Below are 20,349 nucleotides of genomic sequence, written 5' to 3' on the forward strand. Positions count from 1 at the left end.
CAAAGACAAAAAAAAATAAAGAAATAAAATGAAGCAAACGTGGACATTTGTTAGGAGGATTTAGAGCTCTAAATAAGTGATTGTGATGCTCTGAATCTAATAGATATGGAAACTGAAGCTTGTTAACTATCACATCTCAATAACGTCAACTCCTTCCAGCTGTAAGTGGCTTAATGTTTACATGTTTAAAGGAAAGGTTGCAAATCTTTGTTAGAGGTAACATTACGTCAAAGTTACAGCAAACAAGATAAAACCCAACAGACTTCAGCCTTACAGAACACTCCATGCATGTACCAGGACGTTAACAAGGTTTGGATTCATTTCTTCCCCTGCATGCTTGGTTTGCCTTGTAATTGAAAACTTTGGTGATTAGTGACATTAATTTGTCTGACATGGTTTCAGTTACATGGCTGATTTATTAATCGGTCACAGAGTTGCAGTCGGCAGCGTTCAGCAGCAGCAAAACAATCAGTTCTACGTTTTGCTGCATCAGCAAGTTAATGTGAAATAATGACCTGTGTCTCCAGGAGGTGAGACGACACCAACACAAGATTTAAACAGCAGCACAGAGGATTTAAGGAGAGGGTTAAAAGTCAAATTAAACTTCAGAGAGGAAAATAGACTGAAGGGAAATGAAGTGGAAAGAGTAAGAAAGGCTTAGCAGAAAAAAGTTGGAAGAGAAGAAAAGAAAAACAGAAGAATTAAGGTGGCTAAAATTAAACCAATGAATATAAAATACAGTCAAATATTTCCTGATAAAAAGCCAGAAAGTCAGATTTTTTTCCATTTACAGGTCAGGTTACTGTTGAAGATCGAGCCATGTTATGGGATTTTCCAGTTTGGGATCAACTGAATGCGATGAGTGGACGGATTTATTGCTGGAGCACAAACTGTGGCCGATAGCTGCTCTCAGGCAAGGTCAGAGGTTAAAGCAGAAATCAAACTTTTAACAAACAGTTCCATAAAAGTCTCTCTAGGCTACAGCAGGGTTATCCAGTTTGTTTCCTTCATGGATGCTGCCCAGCTTCATCTGTAATGTTTATTATTGTATAATTAGCACATAATGTGCAAAATAACTCCAGATAAGAAAAGATTAAAGCGGAAGAAGTCAGCTGCAGTGATGCCACATCTAGGAAACTTCCTTCTAAAACTGGACCACTAAAGTACTTTTATCACCGATACTTGATAAAACTTTAAAAAAGACATATAAGAGTAGTTGTGAGGAGAACATCAGGTCTAAGGGACTGAGCTTCATTTAGTATGATGTTTAAATGATGTAAACATCATACTATATACTAAAAACTATCTGTTATCTTCGAGGTGGTGATATTGCCAAAAAATGATATCACAAGACCAAATTTAGCTTATCATGTCAGGTCAACTTAAAAAATCCCCATAAGTGAAAAAAACAACCATTTTTCTTCCAGTTTTTATTGATCAATGTTACGGCCCTGCTTGTCATAGACAGCTGTGGCCGTTTGTGTGTGATTAGGGGCGGCAGAGCGCTGCCCGGAGTGGCTAAGGCCAGCGCCTTTGTCCCCACCCCTGTGTGACTGGCACCCCTCTGGACCAGTCAGGCTGCAGCCTACGGGGAAGCTCCATCTGAAAAGGCTGCAGCCGAGGCAGGTCTGGAGGGGGAGAAGCCAGAATGGCTCCGGCCGCTCTCCCCCTCATGTTGTGCACCGGGTGTGTGTGTGTCGCGACCACCTCCTTTACCACAATGGGTGCTTTAAGTGTTGTGTTAAGTTTACTTTGTGGTGATTGTTTTAGTGCTGGGCTAGGTTAGTGTTTTATTGTGTTGTGAGGACGGTCACTTTAGTTTATGGGCCTGCTGCTTTTGTTTGGTTATAGTTTCCTCACCGAGTTGCGGTCGTGTCTTTGTGTGCACTCGGTGAGTGTTTGGTATAGGTTTTGGTTTGTTTCTTTCTGCAGGTCCGCTAACCCCAGCTCATCTTTATTTTGTTTTACAGGCTGTCCATCACTTTTCACTTGAATTGTAAATAAATGTGCTTTCATTTTAATTTACCACCTGTCCACGCCGTATTCTTTGTTACGCCCTTCCATACACCTGAGTCGGGTCGTAACAATCAAAACAAAGCAGAAAACTGAAATATGAGATCAAGTTTTTTTCCATACACATTCACAGTGTAAAAAAAACAAAAACAAAAACAAACAAACCAACAACAACAACAACAACAACAACAACAACAACAAAAAAAAAAAAAAAAATACAAAAAAACCCCAAAACTGTCAAACTATTAATAACTCATCTGGTCAGAATCTGGTCCACTTGGTCCAATAACATTTGAACATACCTTATAAGACATATCTAAATCACCATAAAGGATGCAACTGGTATTCTAATTAAACATGTGCTATGAGAGCTTGTAGCATAGACTTGCTGTATAAACGTGTAAACTTGCTAGTTTGGCTGATTACTCTACACCAGTGTTCATTAGTTCATTGCTCTTCCCTCATCTCAGCACTGCTTCCAGTCTAGCTTTCCAGCTGTTTATTATTTGTGTCCTTGCTTTTTGTAACCTGTTCCTAGCTTTTGCTTTTTTACCAGGCCTGTCTTGGCCAATCTTGAGGTTGTTTGGCCCCTTCGCCTGCAACCTGTTTTGTTTGTTTGTTTGTTTGTTTTTTTTTGGTTATGTTTTGGTATCCTATGTTCATTAACAAGGTTGAAAAACATAGTTGAAAAAGTCCAAGAATTGGATTATTTTAACTTGAAGGTGCAATATTTCATTAAATGTCTGCAAGCAAACTGTAGTCTGATATTTATTATTAAAGGAATACAAATTCCATTCTGGTGCCTGGCATATTTATCTAGTATTTCCTGCATTTCTACCCTCACTTTTACCCAGCTCCATATCACATTTCATTCATTTGACATTCTTGGAGCAAACTCCCAGTTCCACCTGATGCCAAGCTTAAATTAAAATATATCTAATCTCTGGAAACGTGACCAAGCACTGAATCAGGATCCTGCTGATTCACTGCTGCACCTGCACACACTGACACCTACAGACTTCTCCCTTTTCTGTGGTTGCTTACTGAGGCATGAAAACTCTCTGCAGGGGGTCAGAATCAACAGTTTTTATCACTTAAACCTGAGCTAATGAATCATGGCTTAATAGGCAGCTTTTAAGTACCACAGCAGATCACTCAGAAGTGCATCAGAAGTGCATTTTCCCACGCTGCCGAGCAGTGGGATGCTGAGAAACCGCACTATACAACTTTTTCTTCTGGGACGCCACGTGACGTTGCAGCAGAGGTTTACTTTATGCACTGCATCACAAGACAGCACGTGGATATAAACACAACGTGCACCATGGCTGATTCAGCGAAAGAACACAAGAGGACGTTACTGAAGGAAGAGAGGAAAAGAAATAGAGAAAGAGATAATACAAGAGTCAAGATATGAACGTCATTTACTGGCTGGAGAGAGATCACAGTACAGGTAGGATGCAAGATGAAAGCTGAATAAGCCGTCGATGGGGGGCTGAAGTTCTGTAGTGCTTTAAAATGAAAATAAAAATTAAAAAGATATGATTATAAATCTGAAGGAATAAAGGAGTGTGGATATCTACTTGTTCTTCCAGGGGAGCATAATATACATTGACCAGGGGGTATAAGGGAGAAATCCTTCTGCAGTATAAGTCAGGTTAGCTAATAATGACCCTAGCCTTCTGGACTGCTCTCTTTTCCCAGAGCTCAGGTCTAATAATCTTAGAGCAGACCTTAACAAGTTATTTTTCTCCTTAACGAAAGCACTGATTAAAGTTTAATTAAATGATAGCAGACATCAAAGGTACTGAGTAAATTAATCTTAATTTGCTTTCTTAATCCATCCATCCATTTTCGGGTCAACTAAGTAAAAATAATTTAACTATATCTGAAATTGTGTTTTTCTACTGCTAGGTAACAGTGAGCGTATTTAGTCGATTTTAATAAATTGTTCCTTTAACCCCATTTACAAGTTGATATTTAGCATATCTTAAACATATTAAACTGTTATTATTAACAATTTAATATGTTTAAGCTGCCTAGCAGTAGGAAATAAAGACTACATGAATAAAACAGTCTGAGCCGTGTAACATTTGATTAGGGCTTACCGAGGCACCTGCCCAGGTGTTTGACGTCGATTTGCTCCTGCTTCATGCACGATGCCTCTCGGACCAGACAGGGGTTGTTGTAGGAGTTTCCATCAGTGCCGCACACCGGGTTTTCATTGTGACCACTGCAGTCGATGTTACATATGCACCTGAGGGGAAAACTCAAAGGTCAGGACAGTTTGTCTCAGAAAATGAAATGTTGTGTCTGCTGCCTGAAGCCTGAACACATTTCTGACACACAGCGCCCATCAGAGCTAAATCATTAGCTAAAGTACATCTAGAGAAATTACAGCTCATTAATCTTCCCCAGACTGTGTTTGCGGATAGAAAAAGCTTATTTTAATCTACCCTGCAGCACACGATTCATTTTTAACATTTATTCTCCAACTTATTTTACTCCGTTACGTTTAACTGAGTTTTATTCATACAACCCAACATCAACAGCTGCCCCAAAACGGTCAAACACATAAAGAAACACAAGGTCAATAACTTTTTTTCAACAAGTATTAATGGTGTCATTGGCTAATTACACCCTTGATCAGAATGTTGAAATGATCACCATCATTAAATATGAATCAGCTTTCACAGATTAGACTCTTGGACTGATACGCCTGCTGGGTGGAGAAGGTCCAGGACCGCTTGTCTCAGATTCTTTATCAAATTTTAATGAGTTAATATATCACCAACCAACTGTGCCTTTACAATTATTTTTACATATCTGAAGGAAGTCTCAGTGGTTAAAATACTAAATATAAAAATGAAGCTATTTTGCAGGAACATTGGATCCTAAGCTGATACTGAAGAGAATCTTTTTACTTCACCCTGTAACACCAGTGTTTGAAACTAATTCGATACCTCACCTCACCAGAAGCTATGGCCCCTGAACACTCGTTTTGGGCTCATTCCTGCTTCACATTAAACTCTTGCAGGAAAATTTGTTATTTTTTATCTGTCTGTAATTACTAATTTCTGCACACTCAACCCTCTGACCTTTTCTCTCAGCTTTAATGCAACTAGAATTTGAATTAAATAAATTGATTTAACCAATCCAGCACTCACCAGACATCCTCTGAGTCTTCATCACACTCTGCTCCATATTTACATGTGCTGCACTTGGTGAACTTCTTCCCGACTTCAGAGCCTGAACCTTCATCATCTGTCAAATGAACAAGAAGGAAACAGAAGCCTCTTTTAGTGTCAATTGGTTTCTTCACAGCTCTGCTCATTAGTAAGTGGTTACTGATAACTCCTGGCTGAAGCTGCAGCTAGTTTCAGGCTTAGCTCCGTTCACTTTACCCAGCAGTGGTGAAGCAGACACAGCTGGAACTAGAAGAGCGGTGTGGTGTTTATTGCTAAAGCTTGTAACAAAACATTCGCCGCTAAATAGGCAGTGAGTAAGCACCATTTACTGCCTGGGTGACCTGGTGGCAAGCTGTGTGGGCAGAGTTATCACTCTATTTAAAACCATGCGATCAGCCGAGGAATTAGCAGGATGACCCACTCAGATCCAATGGCTTGTTTGGTGAGAACGCCCCGTTTGACCACATAGGTAGAACAAAACAATCAGTGTCCATCTGCAGTTAAACATATAAAATGTCCCAACTTGATAAATAATGTTGATATTTAACTTTTAATTGTTCAATAGATAACTTTACATTGATATGATTCTTCAAACAATTTCTGCTGATTTTGTGATTTTTTCAGCTACACTCGGCAGCAAATTGTGTTTCAATCCAATTAATTTTCCTTATATGTTAAGAGACTTCCAATGGAAACTGTTACACTTTGCAGACTACAACCTGAAAGAAACGCGAACAAAATCATGGCTTTATTATTAACTTTATGTTATTTTTATGATGAATTTCGACCCTGAAATATGCATGCTGTTTTGTTGTAATAAAGCCTCTTTCCACCGGCAAACTCGTCCTTCGCCGCTCATCATCACTTCTCCCTGGATCATCGCTCAGCTGAGGGTAAAGGATATTCCCCATTCCCTGTGCATCTCTGCTCCTATCTGGACTATTCTTACTCTAACTAAACATCCCTAATTATATATAGATATAGACGCTCAACCTTTTTGATCTCAGTCAGCATGCAGACAGAATGTTTTCAGGACAACCTCAGTTTTATGAGGCTAAAATGATTTAAAATGAATAGATACAGCAGCATAAAGGCCAAACAGAAGAAGATAACAGAATTTAACGCACAGATCAACAGTGACTAAGCCTTTTCTCATCTGCACATCATTCTCTGGGCTTTCAGGAGCAAAAATATTGGCATTGAAACAAACACACAACAGAAATTATTTACATATTTACACCTTTTCCTCATTTCCTGTTATTCCTGCTTCTCTTTATCTCACTAAACCAACTCCAGCTCAGCTACTTTTTGGCCCCACCGTGCATCAGAAACGTCTTCTTGGCTGTATTCCAGCCATAGAGGGACGTAGTTTTTCTTCTTTCCAGACACACATAGAGCTTTCTGCTCACTTGTTGATCTGCCTGATTGGACATTAACACCAATTTAGGCTCTCTAACTGGTCTAGTCTAATCTGGCCTTAATAGTCTAGTCCTGTGTAGTGGAGTAGTGTGCTTTAGCCTGGTCTGGTCTGTTCTAGTCTAGTCTTGTATATTCTAATCTGGCCTAGCCAGTTTTTGTCTTTCAACTAAAATCAAACTAACATCTCCAGATGACTCAGGGACAGTTTGGACGTTAGGAGATGCTGTGACATGTCATATGATAGAGTTCATCTGATTGTTATAAATAATTTATTTTAAATAAAACCTTTATTTATTTATTTATTTATTTTGTTCTGGTATTTAAAACATTAGAATCCAAATATGTTCTTTTTTTATATGACTATAAACTGTAATGAAAGTGTTTTAAAAAGACAGGCAGTAAATATGAAGGCTTTAGATGTGTGATGTGTTTTGACAATGAAACTGCACTTAAACCATCAAACATTCTGAACTTTCTTAATAATATCAGAATGAAGATGAGGGCTTAAACTAAAAACTGTGGCAGTCTTCACCTGTGATACTGTCAAACATGTGAAGAAAGCTCTTTCACATTTGTTTCTGTAGGCTGGGAAACTAATTTTCAGATCTTCATCCTTGAACGACATAATCAGCTTTTATCATTACTGTTTCCAGAACAGCGACTTGATTTCATTTCCAAAACAACCTCCAGCTCACATCCATTTTTGTTCTGCTGAGCAGCATTATGCCGTTAACATCAACAGTGGCCTTTCTACCATCAACATGCGACACGGCTCATGCACTTTTCTATCAGACACAGCTGAGTGTGTGACGAGACTCCTGAAGCTTATCGGCCAAATGGAAACAGAGACGACACATTATCATCTTATGATATTATTATTATCATTACAGGGGATGCGTTTAATACCATCTCGCATGATGACGTCCATTCTCCAGCAGAGTTCAGAGCAGATGAGCCGCTAAGAGCCACAACATCAAATATCAAAGAGCCGCAGGGATTATTCAAGGCTTCCTTTCATCAGAGGAGCCATTTTCATGATTCATCAAGTGCAATTTGTCGTAAAATAGAGGAAAAGCTCATCCCCTCAGGGGAATGGAAATGAATCCACATGAAATGCAACGACCACCTGAAAGTTGCCTGAAGCCATTAAAACTTCAAATCAACCTCAAAATCCAGGTTTGTTTTCTTGAAATTTCTTGAAGTAAAATCTGATGGAAAGTTCAAAGTTAAGTGGAGGTGGAGGTATGAAGTCCTGTAATTCACCTAACAGCTCATACTAGCAAAAATCTCTTAGACATTTTATCTTCTCTAAAATCATTTGAATCATTAAATATTTAACCCCATAAAAACTAAACAAAAGTGGGATTGTTGTGAAACGATTAACAATGTTCATTACATAACCATAAATATTGGTCAAAGGGATTTTGGCACAGATAAAGGCCTAAAATAAAAATATTTAGCACTCGGGGAGAGGTTACGTTCTTGTAGTAAGAGGCTACATCCCAAAGCCTGGGACTGATCTGATCAATGATAAGCCTGTACTGATAACTGAGTGGTCAGCAGTGGGAAATAAGAAGGGCACTACTTCTTTTACCTTGGCCGTAATTCCTGTATCGAATGCAGTTACTCACAGGATCATCTCTTGTCTCAGATGTGTGGAAAGGCTAACAATTAGCTTCTCTAGTCTGATGATACACTGGATTAGAGACTTCCTCTGGTGTTAGCATTGGAGAGGCTAACATCAAGCTTATTTAGGCTGGTGAACAGCTGGATTAAATACTTCCTCTGCTGTCTATTTGCAAGGAGATGCGGGTGTTGGCATTAAAGAGGCTAACAACTAGCTTCTATAGGCTAGTGATCTACTGGATTCTACTTTTAACATATATTAGCAAGATAACTCTGACATTAGCATCAAGCAGGCTAATGAAAAGCATCTCTAGTGTGGTGACCCACTGGATTAGATACTTCCTGTTCTGTCTACTAGCAAGAGGACGCTGGTGTTACTACTGGAGAGGCTAAAAACTTACTTTGCTAGGCTAGTTACCTTTGGGATTAGATTCTTTTAGTGTCTATAAAGTAATAGTGACATTAGCTTTGAAGAAGCTAATGTCACTATGACAAGCTCCTCTAGCATGATGATACAGTAGATTGGATACTTCCTGTAATATCTACTAGCAAAGCAGTGCTGGTGTTAGCATTAAAAAGGCTAACAACTGGCTTCTCTAGGATGGTGATTTACTGGATTATACTTCTTCTGGTGTTCATCAACAAGGAGATGCTGACATTAGCATTGGAGAAAATAAGGACTAGCATGCCTAAATTGGTGACCCACTGGATTAGACACTACCTTGGCTGGCTATAAGTTTGGATAGGCTGGTCATTAGTTTAGACTGGGCAGGGTTGCCATGGTTGACAGCCTCTCAATGTAAAGGTACAGGGTTAGGGTTGTACAGTTATGATACGATATTTTACAACCACATACATGGTTTTCACTTACTGTAAACTTGATTAACTATTAAGTACACGTGGACCAAATTTTTTTTGTGCACCACCAACATTTGATTAAAAAAACACAAGTGGTTGTGAAATATAAAACTTAAAGGTACCTTAAACTCTACATCATGAAAAACAGAGCCTGGTTTTACCCTGTAGGGAGCCATTTTTGCTAAATTTGTATTTTTCCTAAAAATAAACTAAAAAAATACAAATTTTATCAACAGTATAGGTGGTTTTAATCACAGTGCTGTGTTGTTTACTGCTCAAAACACATATTTTTGGGTATTTTATACTTTGAAAGTTTTATATTCAGTGTGTAATTGTTTTTTAAAAGCACAAAGCATCGAATCAAACTAATGACACTGTGTTGGCTGAATGATTATGAGTGCCTGAAGATCTGTTGGAGTCAGTAATCTAGTGGCTGTCAGTAGTATAACATTTTAAATCTTGGTACACATAAAGATTAACAGGCTGTTGTCCTGATTTTGCCCCTTCTTGACCAAGGACGGCAAACGCCTGATTATCTTAAGTCTTATAAGATTTTCCTATAAAATTATCATTTGGTCATTACATTAACATCAGGAACATTAGGAGCCTGAAAAAATTAACCAAGACAACAGCAACAAGATGTATCACAAAAACAACTAACCACAAAAAAAAAAGAAAAAAGAAAAACGCAAACAAAAATAGCTTGTGTATTAATCCACTGGACAGCTCAGTGACTGTGTCAGCATACAGAGTATGAGGAATGAGGAGAGATCAGAGATGAGTGAGATAGTGTGACCACACCTCTATGGAGGCTAGAGGCAGACTGGTGTGGCCTAGAGACCTGGGTGCTCAGCCACAATCCCAGAGCACAAACCCGAGCCACCTCACCACGAAGACAACCCCGGACCTACCCCGAGGGCAGCAGAGAAAGGCCCCAGCCAGAGCCCCCCGCTGTCATGGGGCACTGGTTCTGGCGGGCCAAGCTTGGCAGCCGTCTACCCTGCCAGGCACCGGCCATCCGGGGTCGACCAGAGCAAAGGGCTCTGAGCCCCAAGAGCACAGAGGCAGCCTTCCCCTCAAGTCATAGGTCCCGCACCATGTCCAGGAGGACTAGGCCCCCCCAGACAGCCACCATGGGCCAGAACCCACCTCAGTGTTTCAGCCGCACACCCTGGGAACTAGGTCATAATCTACCACCATCCCATCCTGAGTTGTGACTCTGTGGATGTGATGTGAAATGGAACATAGCCAATCAGAGAGTGAGCTGACTGGGGAGCATGGAAGGATATAAAGTCCATGTTCATGCTGTCTCTACTCAGTTATGTTTTCAATTCTGGATTTTTCTGTTAACAATAGTCCCAACACCACCATTATTCCCTCATCTTGTACATCCTCTTCCATGCTGGGTGTTGTGTTTTCAAACTGTTGCCACGCCAGATTTCGGGCTTGGAGGACAAGATTATAGATTGGTTGCTGGACAGCATCGCTATGTGTGTGTTGTTCTGTGCCGAGATTATTGGACCACACCACACACAGTACGATCAAAACTGCTAAATGCCGGATTTTTTGTCTTCATGTGTTGGGTCTTGAACAGATAAAAAAAAATCTCTTCAGACTTAGAAAATCCTTATGAGTGTACCAGGCTTTAGGGATTTCTGCACTAACATCCATTTTTATTTCAATGTGCAGCTGTTTACAATATGAGCAAAGAAGCTGCAGGTTGATGTTGCAGGAAGATGTATAGTGTATCTTCCATGCTGCATCTAGAGCTTTAAACGCCAACAAACGTCTGGCTGGATCAAAACAAAAAGCCCAATATTTAATTAAGGAACCATTAACTCAGCAGAAATCCTCCAAGTTCCTCCTGTAATATGTGACCCAGTACAACATACAGATCGACATGATGGATGATGCACAGAAACTCAGCTGAGTGTTCATTTGAAAGAGATAAATTAGCCTGGGAGATGAAGAAGAGGAAGAAACCCTTCATCAAGTGACACTGCAGATCTAAAATATTTATTTTTCGTGAGCTGAGACATTTTTATTTGACATTTTCTTTTCTTCTAATATCACAACATGAAAAATAAAGCTAAACCACTGAAATAAAAACAGTCAAATTCACACCTCCCTGAAAAACTGAGGAGGTGTTTTCACACATAGCTGCTTTATAGAGAGGAATTAAGAGGTTTCACTCTGGTTATTTTGCATTCATTGCTCGAAAAAGCTGACTTGAGAGGCGGAATGTGATTAAAATGGGTGGCGAGGACTGGTTTAGAGTGGGTGTGTTTGTGTGTGTGTGTGTGTGTTTGTGCGCCTGCTGCCTGACAGATTGGCCTGCTGTGTGTGGATGTATTGAACATAGAGGGCTCAGTTGGGGCTCAGAAGCTGCTGATCGATTGACGAGGATCTGCAGCAGAGAGGCGGCTTTGTTTCTGCTAGACTCTGCTGACAGCAGGATGCTCCTGCTCCATCCACCCCCACACACACACACCCACACCCACACACACACACACACCCACACACCCACACACCTAATAACATGTTATCATTAATATCTGAACAGTTTTTAGACATGCACACAATTTCACGTTTTTCACCTTTAGTTGTTTGCAGGAAGTCCTTGTGGATAAAAAGCATGCATTCATGCATATGTTTGAATGAACAGACATATTCTCTGCCTTGTATTTACATTTTCTGTTTGTCCAGAAAACATGGAAATGGGAACCAGTTTGCTCTTCAGTGATTCTTTGTTAAATTAAAACTTTTGTAAATATTGTATGAAAATGATAATTTTACTGTCAAAAAGTAGAAGAAATATGAACTAAAATTAGTTAAGCTTCACGGTGGAGGTATTGTTTTTAATGAAACTTTGAATTAATAAATAATTGCTTTATTTTGACATGTTAAGACACAAATAAATATATAAATAAACAATTCTCGCTCAAAAAGGAGAAGGAAGAGGCACAAGCTTATCTTCTCCACTAGTAATAAACAATCATCACTATTTCTTCCTGTTTAGATTTCTATTTATATGAACCTAGTAAACTTTCAAAATCTAAACATAATTACAAATAAATTAGGACAAACTGTATATATACATATCCATATATACATATATAAAAAGTAATGAATTAGTGATGGCATCTTCTTCCTCATCTTCCTCGTCTCTTGCGAAACCCATTTTGTTTAACCTCTTTTTTAACCATTCTTTTTAAAAATGTGATCATGTTTGGACATTGCTTTAGATCCTCACACAGTCGGTTCACCACCTCACTCCACAGCTTAACTCCACAGCTCCAGTCCACAGCTTTAGTCCACCGCTTCAATCCACCGCTTCAGTCCACCACTTCAGTCCACCACTTCACTCCAGAGCTTTGATTCACAGCTTCTGTCCACCGCCTAAATCCACAGCTTCGGTCTACCACTTCAATCCATTGCTTCACTCCACAGCTTCAATCCATTGCTTCAGTCCACTGCTTCAATCCAGTGCTTCAGTCCACCGCTTCAGTCCACCACTTCACTCTACAGCTTCAATCCATTGCTTCAGTCCACCGCTTCAGTCCACCACTTCACTCCAGAGCTTCGATTCACAGCTTCAGTCCACCGCTTAAATCCACCGCTTTGGTCTACCACTTCAATCCATTGCTTCACTCCACAGCTTCAATCCATTGCTTCAGTCCACTGCTTCAATCCATTGCTTCAGTCCACCGCTATAATCAATTGCTTCGGTCCACCACTTCAATCCATTGCTTCACTCCACAGCTTCAATCCATTGCTTCACTCCACAGCTTCAATCCATTGCTTCACTCCACAGCTTCAATCCATTGCTTCACTCCACAGCTTCAATCCACAGCTTCACTCCACCACTTCACTCTACAGATTCACTCTACAGATTCAGTCCGCAGCTTCAGTCCACAGCTTTAGTCCACCGCTTATAACATTAAAGAAGATGGTAGTTTTGTAATTTCCTGGCTTCTGTGAATGTAACACGGGTACAACAATATGACCAATCATAGAGGAATTTTATGGAAACGGGGAATCCTCCGTGTTTTATTGCCTGACAACCCAGTGTTTTAGCCCTAATCTGAACTCTGGTGTTATTCGTGTGGTCATCATCAGCAGTCAAAAACGGACATCAGACAGTTTTTATTGAAAGAAGAGAGACAACTCTTCAGTTGTGGTCCCTGTCAATGGGCAGGAAGACTCTGGGCCAACACACAAAACAGGTAAACAGACAAGTAATTTAAACCCTGTATGTCTTAAAAATTAAACATTCGGCAGATTATTTGAGACAGTAAGGTTTAGCTAGCTGTACTAAACCGTTAGTTACTAACCCTTTTCTGTTACACACATTTGTGTTAAATCCAGTGGTGAAGTCTACGTGAGTCGCTGGTATACCCGCTGCTGAGTGTGTGTGTGTGTGTGCACGCGTGCACGTGTTTGTTTGTAGTAGATGAAAACGGCTTTCCCAATGGTGTTGGAGGTTTGGTTTCTACATTATTATCTATTTGTTCTGCTTTAGTTCAACTATAGATAGAAAAAGAACATCTTTATTATAATGTTATTTACTGGTGTTTTTGTTTACCTCCAGGTCACTGGTTGGTCAATAGTTTTAAAGAGTGTTTTACATTTATGTTGCTCACAATACATTTATGTTTGAAATGCAAAACCAGTCTTTCATGGTCTCACCTTTGTGTGGGTGTATACTTTATGTATTAATGAGGTTGGTGGTTCTTGTGTGTGTGTGTTGCTCCAGGACAGGGGTGTTCGAGACTTACCACTAGTTTAAACTCGGCTATTCAACTGAAAAAGTAGTAATGGTAAAGATGGAAAACAGCAAGTGAAAGAAGGAAAGAAGGGAAATGATGGAAGGAAAACAAGTGATGAAGCCTGTAGGGAAAGAAGGAAGAGACAGATGAGATGATAGAGAGGTACAGTAAATACTACAGCATGATCTATATTCTAAAAATTGCAAGTGACTGAAAACAGTTCACGTTCATCCTTTTGTTGTAGAAGATGTGCACTAAACAGCAAGTTGTGGATATAAACAGAAGATGTCTGGAAAAGTAAAAGTTTAATACTGATTTTAGAGATTTTGTTTACATTGTCACATTTAAGCTTGAAAATAAATACATATTGAAGCACATATAGCAGTATTTGGCTTTAAACAAGGTGACACAATGCTCAAGAAAGTTAAAATAAAAAGCCGTTTTTACTGCGTTGGTTCACCGAGATTCCTCTACGAGGGTGTGGGCTCAGCCCCTAATGTTCCCAGTCCAGGAAACACCCCGGATGGCATCGTTTTTTCCCCCATGGACACCAGCTGTTAAACATTAATGTCTGTCCATCTGTATTCATAATAAAAAACAACAACTCATATTTATTATATTTTTATTGTATTATCACAGACAGAACAAACAGAAATTGAGTGTTTTACGCATCTGAAAATGTCTTAAACTTTAGAAGCGCAGCATCAGATGGATATAAACTCATGTTTCCTTGTGCGCACCTGATAGCTTATCCTGCAGTTCGTCTTTATCTCTGCCTGGTCTATTTTTTATTGATGCATGTGGGTCGTTCTAACCTTCCGCTCTCCATTTAGAGATTTTGGAAAAAGATGAAATTGTCAGAGAAAATCTTCCAACACACTCCCAGCTGCTGGTAAGTGGTTAGGAGGTGCTAATTTAAGCAATTTTTGATAGCTTTTTGAGTGAGTGTGCTTTAGGAAGCCCCAGTTCAGATGGACTTTACCATGAGACAACACCATGACACACAAGACTGTTGGGAAAACACACACACATTCACACACACACAAACGTCACATTTCAGAGGCAGGAAGAGGCTAATTAGACATCAGCTGAAAAGGTTAACGGATGGAGGCTGAGATGAATCAGCATGGAGGTCTGCACATTTAATCCTCACCCATCCAGCCTCCTCAGACATCTGAACAGTGTTTTATCACGAAGCTGTTCCATGTGCACACATCTGCTTTGGAAGGTAGAAGCAGGACTTTAGTAAAGATGCTGAAATGAATGAAACCAGCCACTTTTAAAATGCAGACGGTTTTCAGTGGATGAATTATTCACGGCCTGCACGGCTGATTTGTTTGTTGTTTTTGAACGTCAGGCCTCATTTTATCTGAACCAAACAGATGCACCTCGTCCCCATTTGATGCTGTTCACACTGCGGTGACCTGCCAGGTGTTTCATAATAAACTGGATTTGTTTTTCTCCCAACCTCCTTCTTGGAAATTCTCCCCATATTTTGTGCAAAATAACATAATACATTTATTAAATATGTCCACAGATATTTTGGGGGGATTCATCAGTCAGACAGGTGCAGCAGAAACAGACATTAAAATTTGGAGGACAGCAGAAAAGATACTTGCTAGTCCCGGTGGGACCTCTTTTTTCCTCTAGAACTAATTTAATTCCTGGTGTGATGGACTGAACAAGGTGTTGGAAACATTCCCCAGAGGTTTTGCTCCATATTGACATGATAAAATCACACTGTTGCTGTCGATTTGTTGGCTGCATCAATGATGAAAAAAAAACATTTTTAGATTTTAGACGTGGATGACTCAGAATATGAATGTTAATAAACTGATTTTTAGCTGTTAATTAATAACACAATGTTGATTAATGCAAAAGGTGGAGGCCTAACTTGCTTCCCTGAGCGAGAAATCCTCTGCGTTAAAAGGCAGCATGTGGAAGTACTTCTACTTCTGTGGGTGAATTCCCACACCAGCAGCCTGAAACATTGATCCAAGGCAGGATGGATCCATGTTTTCATTACATTTCTACCAAATTCTAAGCCTAGCATCTAAATGTGGAGCTGAAATGGAGACTCATCAGACCAGCAACTTTCCTCCATCTTCTATTGTCCAGTGTTGGTGAGTGTGTGTGAATTGTAGCCTCAGTTTCCTGTTCTCAGCTGACAGGAGGCACCCGGTGTGGTCTTCCGCTGCTGGAGCCCATCTGCTTTAACGTTGGACCACTAAATCTCCATTCTTACGCACAGTTTTAACTTCAACAAGTTATCTTCACCATGTCTACGTGACTAAATGCGAGTTTCTGCCATGTGATTGCCTGATTTGATATTTGTGTTAACAGGACGTTGAAGAGGTGGACCTGATGAGGTGTGTATTCCTAATAAAAGATTCAAGTTTATCATTCTTGATTTGAAATAAATAAATACGATCTGCCCTTTAAATCTTGTGTGAAATAATGATTTGGAAGAAGTTGAACAGGATGAACGTTGACAGGTTTGATAATGTTTGAGAAGACAGACAGATCAGACCCGGAGTCTTAATTTCAGTCTTAATAAGTTTTAATTCATCTCGGAGGCTCCTCCTCCTCCACCTGCAGCGCCTGCTGAACTCCACCCACATGCAGATGGTAGTGATGCCGTCTTTCCAACCGCCTCCAATTAAAACCCCTTCAGCAGCCAAATTAAACAACAAACCCTGTGGTCGTGCTCACAGATGGTCGTTAAAATGTCTCTGTTGCCAAATTTGGCAACAACTCGACTCCTGGCTCGGCTCCGGTGGGACTGGAAATCTGAGCATTCCTGAGGGAGGAGCTGATGAAAACCTCCTCACAGCCTTCATTAGAGGAGCTAATATGCAGCGAGGGGGTTTGGAGGCTGGAGGAAAGATGCTGACATGCTGCAGTCAGGCTTGTTTCGGCCCGGTTCTGACCCGAGCGCAGCGTGAGCAGGACTGTTTGTGCAGGGCAGATGAAGACTCAGCTGTAATTGATTTCTGTTTGACTTTCACTGGCTGCAGATGTGAGGCAGGAAATGAAAATCTTTAAATAGCCCAAAGATAAAACACACACTCACCTTCTCCATCTCCAGAACCAGAACCTGGATCTGTGGAGACACAAGAGACAAAACAAAACACCATCAGGGTTAATGGTTCTGATTCTGGGTGGGGGGGGTCAAATTCATTTTAGTTCAGGGACCACATGCAGCACGATCTGGTCTGCAGCGAGCTGGACCAGTAAAATAAGAGCATAACAACCTGCAACATACTAAACTCCATGTTCCCTGTGTTTTAGTCCGAATTACTACAAAAACTTTATAAGGATGTTTACATTTAATAAACTCTCAGCGTAGAAAATATAAACAAACAACATGAAATTTCTGGAGAAAAATAAGTGAATTTTAACATATTTTGCCTCAATTACACATTTTTCTTTTCTTTCTTTTTCATAATTTTTTATTATTTATTTTATTTACTTGCACATTAACATAATTTTGTTATTTTGTTTATTTACATTTATTTTTATTTATTAATTTATTTTATATACATTCACACCACTTCGCACGTTAATGCAAATTCTCTTTTATCTTGTTTTTTTTTATAACGCACAGTTGACGCCGGCACTGCTTATGTAGTTTCAGAAAGAGGTTGTGTCTATTCAGAAATGGACACAGAATGGGTCTTCACATGGACAGTTTAGCTTTAAAACTCTGCAAGATGGTCCTCTGGACAAGGCTGAGGTACATTTTATCTACTGTGGACTGAGTTTCCACCGTAGTACCTTGTGTCTAACATTCCACCTGCTGTACAGTAAACAGCAGATTTAAAGAGCCCTCGTCCTCCTCTGAAGATGATCCATGGACAGCTTCCAGCGGAGACGTCCTGGTAAGTCTACAAGCAGGAACAGCTGATCTATATAACTGAGAAATTATGGATGGATTTCTGTAAAATTTTCAGGAAATCTCAGGAATAGAATAAGTGATTAGATGTTGGGGGTGATCTGAATAATAATAATAATAATAATAATATATATATATATATATATATATGTATGTATATTAGATCTGACCCCTGGGCTGTATGTTTGACAGCCCTGAGTTAGACCTTTTTATTTAAACATAACAATAATGTGATACTGAATCAGAGCAGAGTTAGTGCATGGAGCAGCAGCAGGTCCAGATGACGGCCATCTCGTTGGCTCACATCGACTCCATCAGGAAATGGACTGACTGGCGCTGAAGCCTGGAATTAAGTGTTTGGAGCTCCTGGCACGCCACTGCTGCATTAAGAAATGGACACCAGCTGCTCGCTTCGATTAAATTTCACCTTTAGCAGCAGCACTTCTTCACAAAGTCGTGAAGTGACTGTTTTTCACAAAAAAGGAGGCAGAAATGGTCAGAAAGTGAGTAGAGATATTAATGGTTCTGTCAGCATGTTACTAACAGCTAAGGGCTCCTCTTTGAGCAGCCAGTGGAGCTTTGCTTTAACCTCTTTATAAGAAAAAAACAAAACATCTTAGATTTGATTATGAAATATGGTTGAGTTGTATTGATCCTTCTGGAGGAAAACTCATCATGCACAAGGTTGGTGGCCACTCCAATAGAAAGATGGAGCAGGAAAAAAAAAAAAGACTCAAAATGTCCAACACATTAATATTTTCTATCCAGAGCAGTATACAATAGGAAAAGCTCAGGAAGCAAAGCGTGTGTCAGTGTTTTTGTTTTAAGAGTCAGTCCAGGAGCCTCCCACCAACATTAGCATATCTCAGCATGGAGGCAGAAACTGGACACGTGGAGGACAAATAAAGAAGAGTCAGAACTAAAAGATCTGAAAGTGATGGCCTGAAGAAACAGGAACAAATCCAGTAAAGACCTGAACCAGGACCTGAGAGATGCATCTGGACCTTCAGTTGATCCATCTACTGTTGGCCGAAGCCTCATCCTTCAACCACTCTTATCAGGTAAAGAGTTTTAATGGATCCACAAATAATCCCTAAAGAGGTTTGTGTAGAGATGAAGAAACTTAAATAATAATTTATCTGGCTTATGGGTGCTCTAAACAAATTAAACTTAAAAAATTGAGTCCAGGTTGGCAGGTAAAGGGAAAAAGGGAAAGCTACAGGCGGAGATGCTTTCTAACTAATGAACTGGATCCTATGGATAAAATGAATCAGTGACCAGCTGGACTGCAGATCTGTGGCACAAACTCCTTCTCATCAATAAACTTCAAAAGCTCTGATTCATCTTTGGAAGGGAGAAAATCATCTGAACACCAACACCTGCAGCAGGCCTCTGTCTCTGTTACATGTTCATCACCAGGATGCAGATGGTGGGAAAATGATCTTGATGAGAACAAACTGTTCATTAACTGCGTGGATACATTAATTCCTGCTTTTGTTGCAGCCCAGAGCTGATAAAAGCTTCTGAGGAAATTAAAGGTGGTTAATGAAGCATGCAGAGGTTTTTACTGCAGCACCCGGCTTCCTGTGCTGAGGCCACATCTGTAAATCACTTCACTCTCAATATCCTGAAAACAGTGTGCAAAAGGGTCAACCCAAGCTCTGACTGGATGCAGAAAAGTTGACCGTCTGCCTCTTCTGTACATCTTTATGCACACTTATAACTGCTGGGTTAAAAATAACCCAGTTTGGGTCGTTGTGCAACCCAGCTGCTGGGTCAAATATGGACCGACCCAGCCATGGGTTATGTTACGGCCACCGCTTATTGCTGGCAGTTGCGGCTCATTCTGCCGCTGATTGTCTGGAGTGGCTGGAGCCAGCACACCTCCGTCCCCGCCCCTCTGACTGGCTTCACTATGGACCAATCAGGCTGCAGCTTGTTAGAGGCCGAGGCTGAAAAGGCTGCAGCTGAAGCCAGTCAAGGGGGGGAAGCCGTGAATGGCACAGGCCGCTTCCCCTCACTTTAGTTACTGTGTGTTTGTTCGTATTGTAGGAGTGAGGCTGGTCAGCGCAGGTGGCCTCGGCTCCGAGTTTGGCAGAAGTTTTGGTGGCATTGCTTACTGGGTGTTCGCTGTGCTATATTTATACACTCAGTTCAAGCTTTGCTACGCTTCGGTTTGTGTTCTGCCATTGTGGTTATCTTTTGTTTAGTTTGGTGTTGGGCTGGTTTAGTGTTTTGTTTGTGACGACGGTCACATTAGTTTATGGAACTGCTGCTCTTTTGTTTGGTTTTCACACCGAGTTCTGTACATTCTTTTGGTTTCACTCGGTGGGTTTATACAGGATTTTGTTATTTCCTTTGTATTTATTTCAGCAGTTTCTCTAACTCCAACACTTGGTTATTTCTTTTACAGTTTTCTGTTTCAGTCTTTTATTGAAAAAAGGGCAAAGCATCTTAGTTTGTAAAAAGTGTACTATGTGATGCTCCGTCCCAGTTCCATCAGCTGTTGGGATGACAGTTCTTGAAGCAGGTCTGTCTGAGGGATCAGAGACCATGGAGTCCAGCTTAGAATTCCTTCCTTGTC

The 20,349-nt window shown here is 40.3% G+C and overlaps 1 protein-coding gene across 1 annotated transcript in view; it reads right to left on the bottom strand.

Annotated features, from left to right (window-relative positions):
* tmeff1a (transmembrane protein with EGF-like and two follistatin-like domains 1a) overlaps positions 1-20,349 on the bottom strand; it is a 104,054-nt gene that overhangs the window by 14,460 nt on the left and 69,245 nt on the right. The window contains exons 4-6 of the mRNA XM_041993709.1: positions 16,944-16,973; positions 5,178-5,274; positions 4,119-4,267 (exon numbers count right to left, since the gene is read on the bottom strand). Coding sequence (XP_041849643.1) covers positions 4,119-4,267; positions 5,178-5,274; positions 16,944-16,973 — 276 coding nt within the window. The remainder of the gene's footprint in view (positions 1-4,118; positions 4,268-5,177; positions 5,275-16,943; positions 16,974-20,349) is intronic.

The sequence above is a fragment of the Melanotaenia boesemani genome, chromosome 8 (genome assembly GCF_017639745.1).
Source record: "Melanotaenia boesemani isolate fMelBoe1 chromosome 8, fMelBoe1.pri, whole genome shotgun sequence".
NCBI lineage: Eukaryota > Metazoa > Chordata > Actinopteri > Atheriniformes > Melanotaeniidae > Melanotaenia > Melanotaenia boesemani.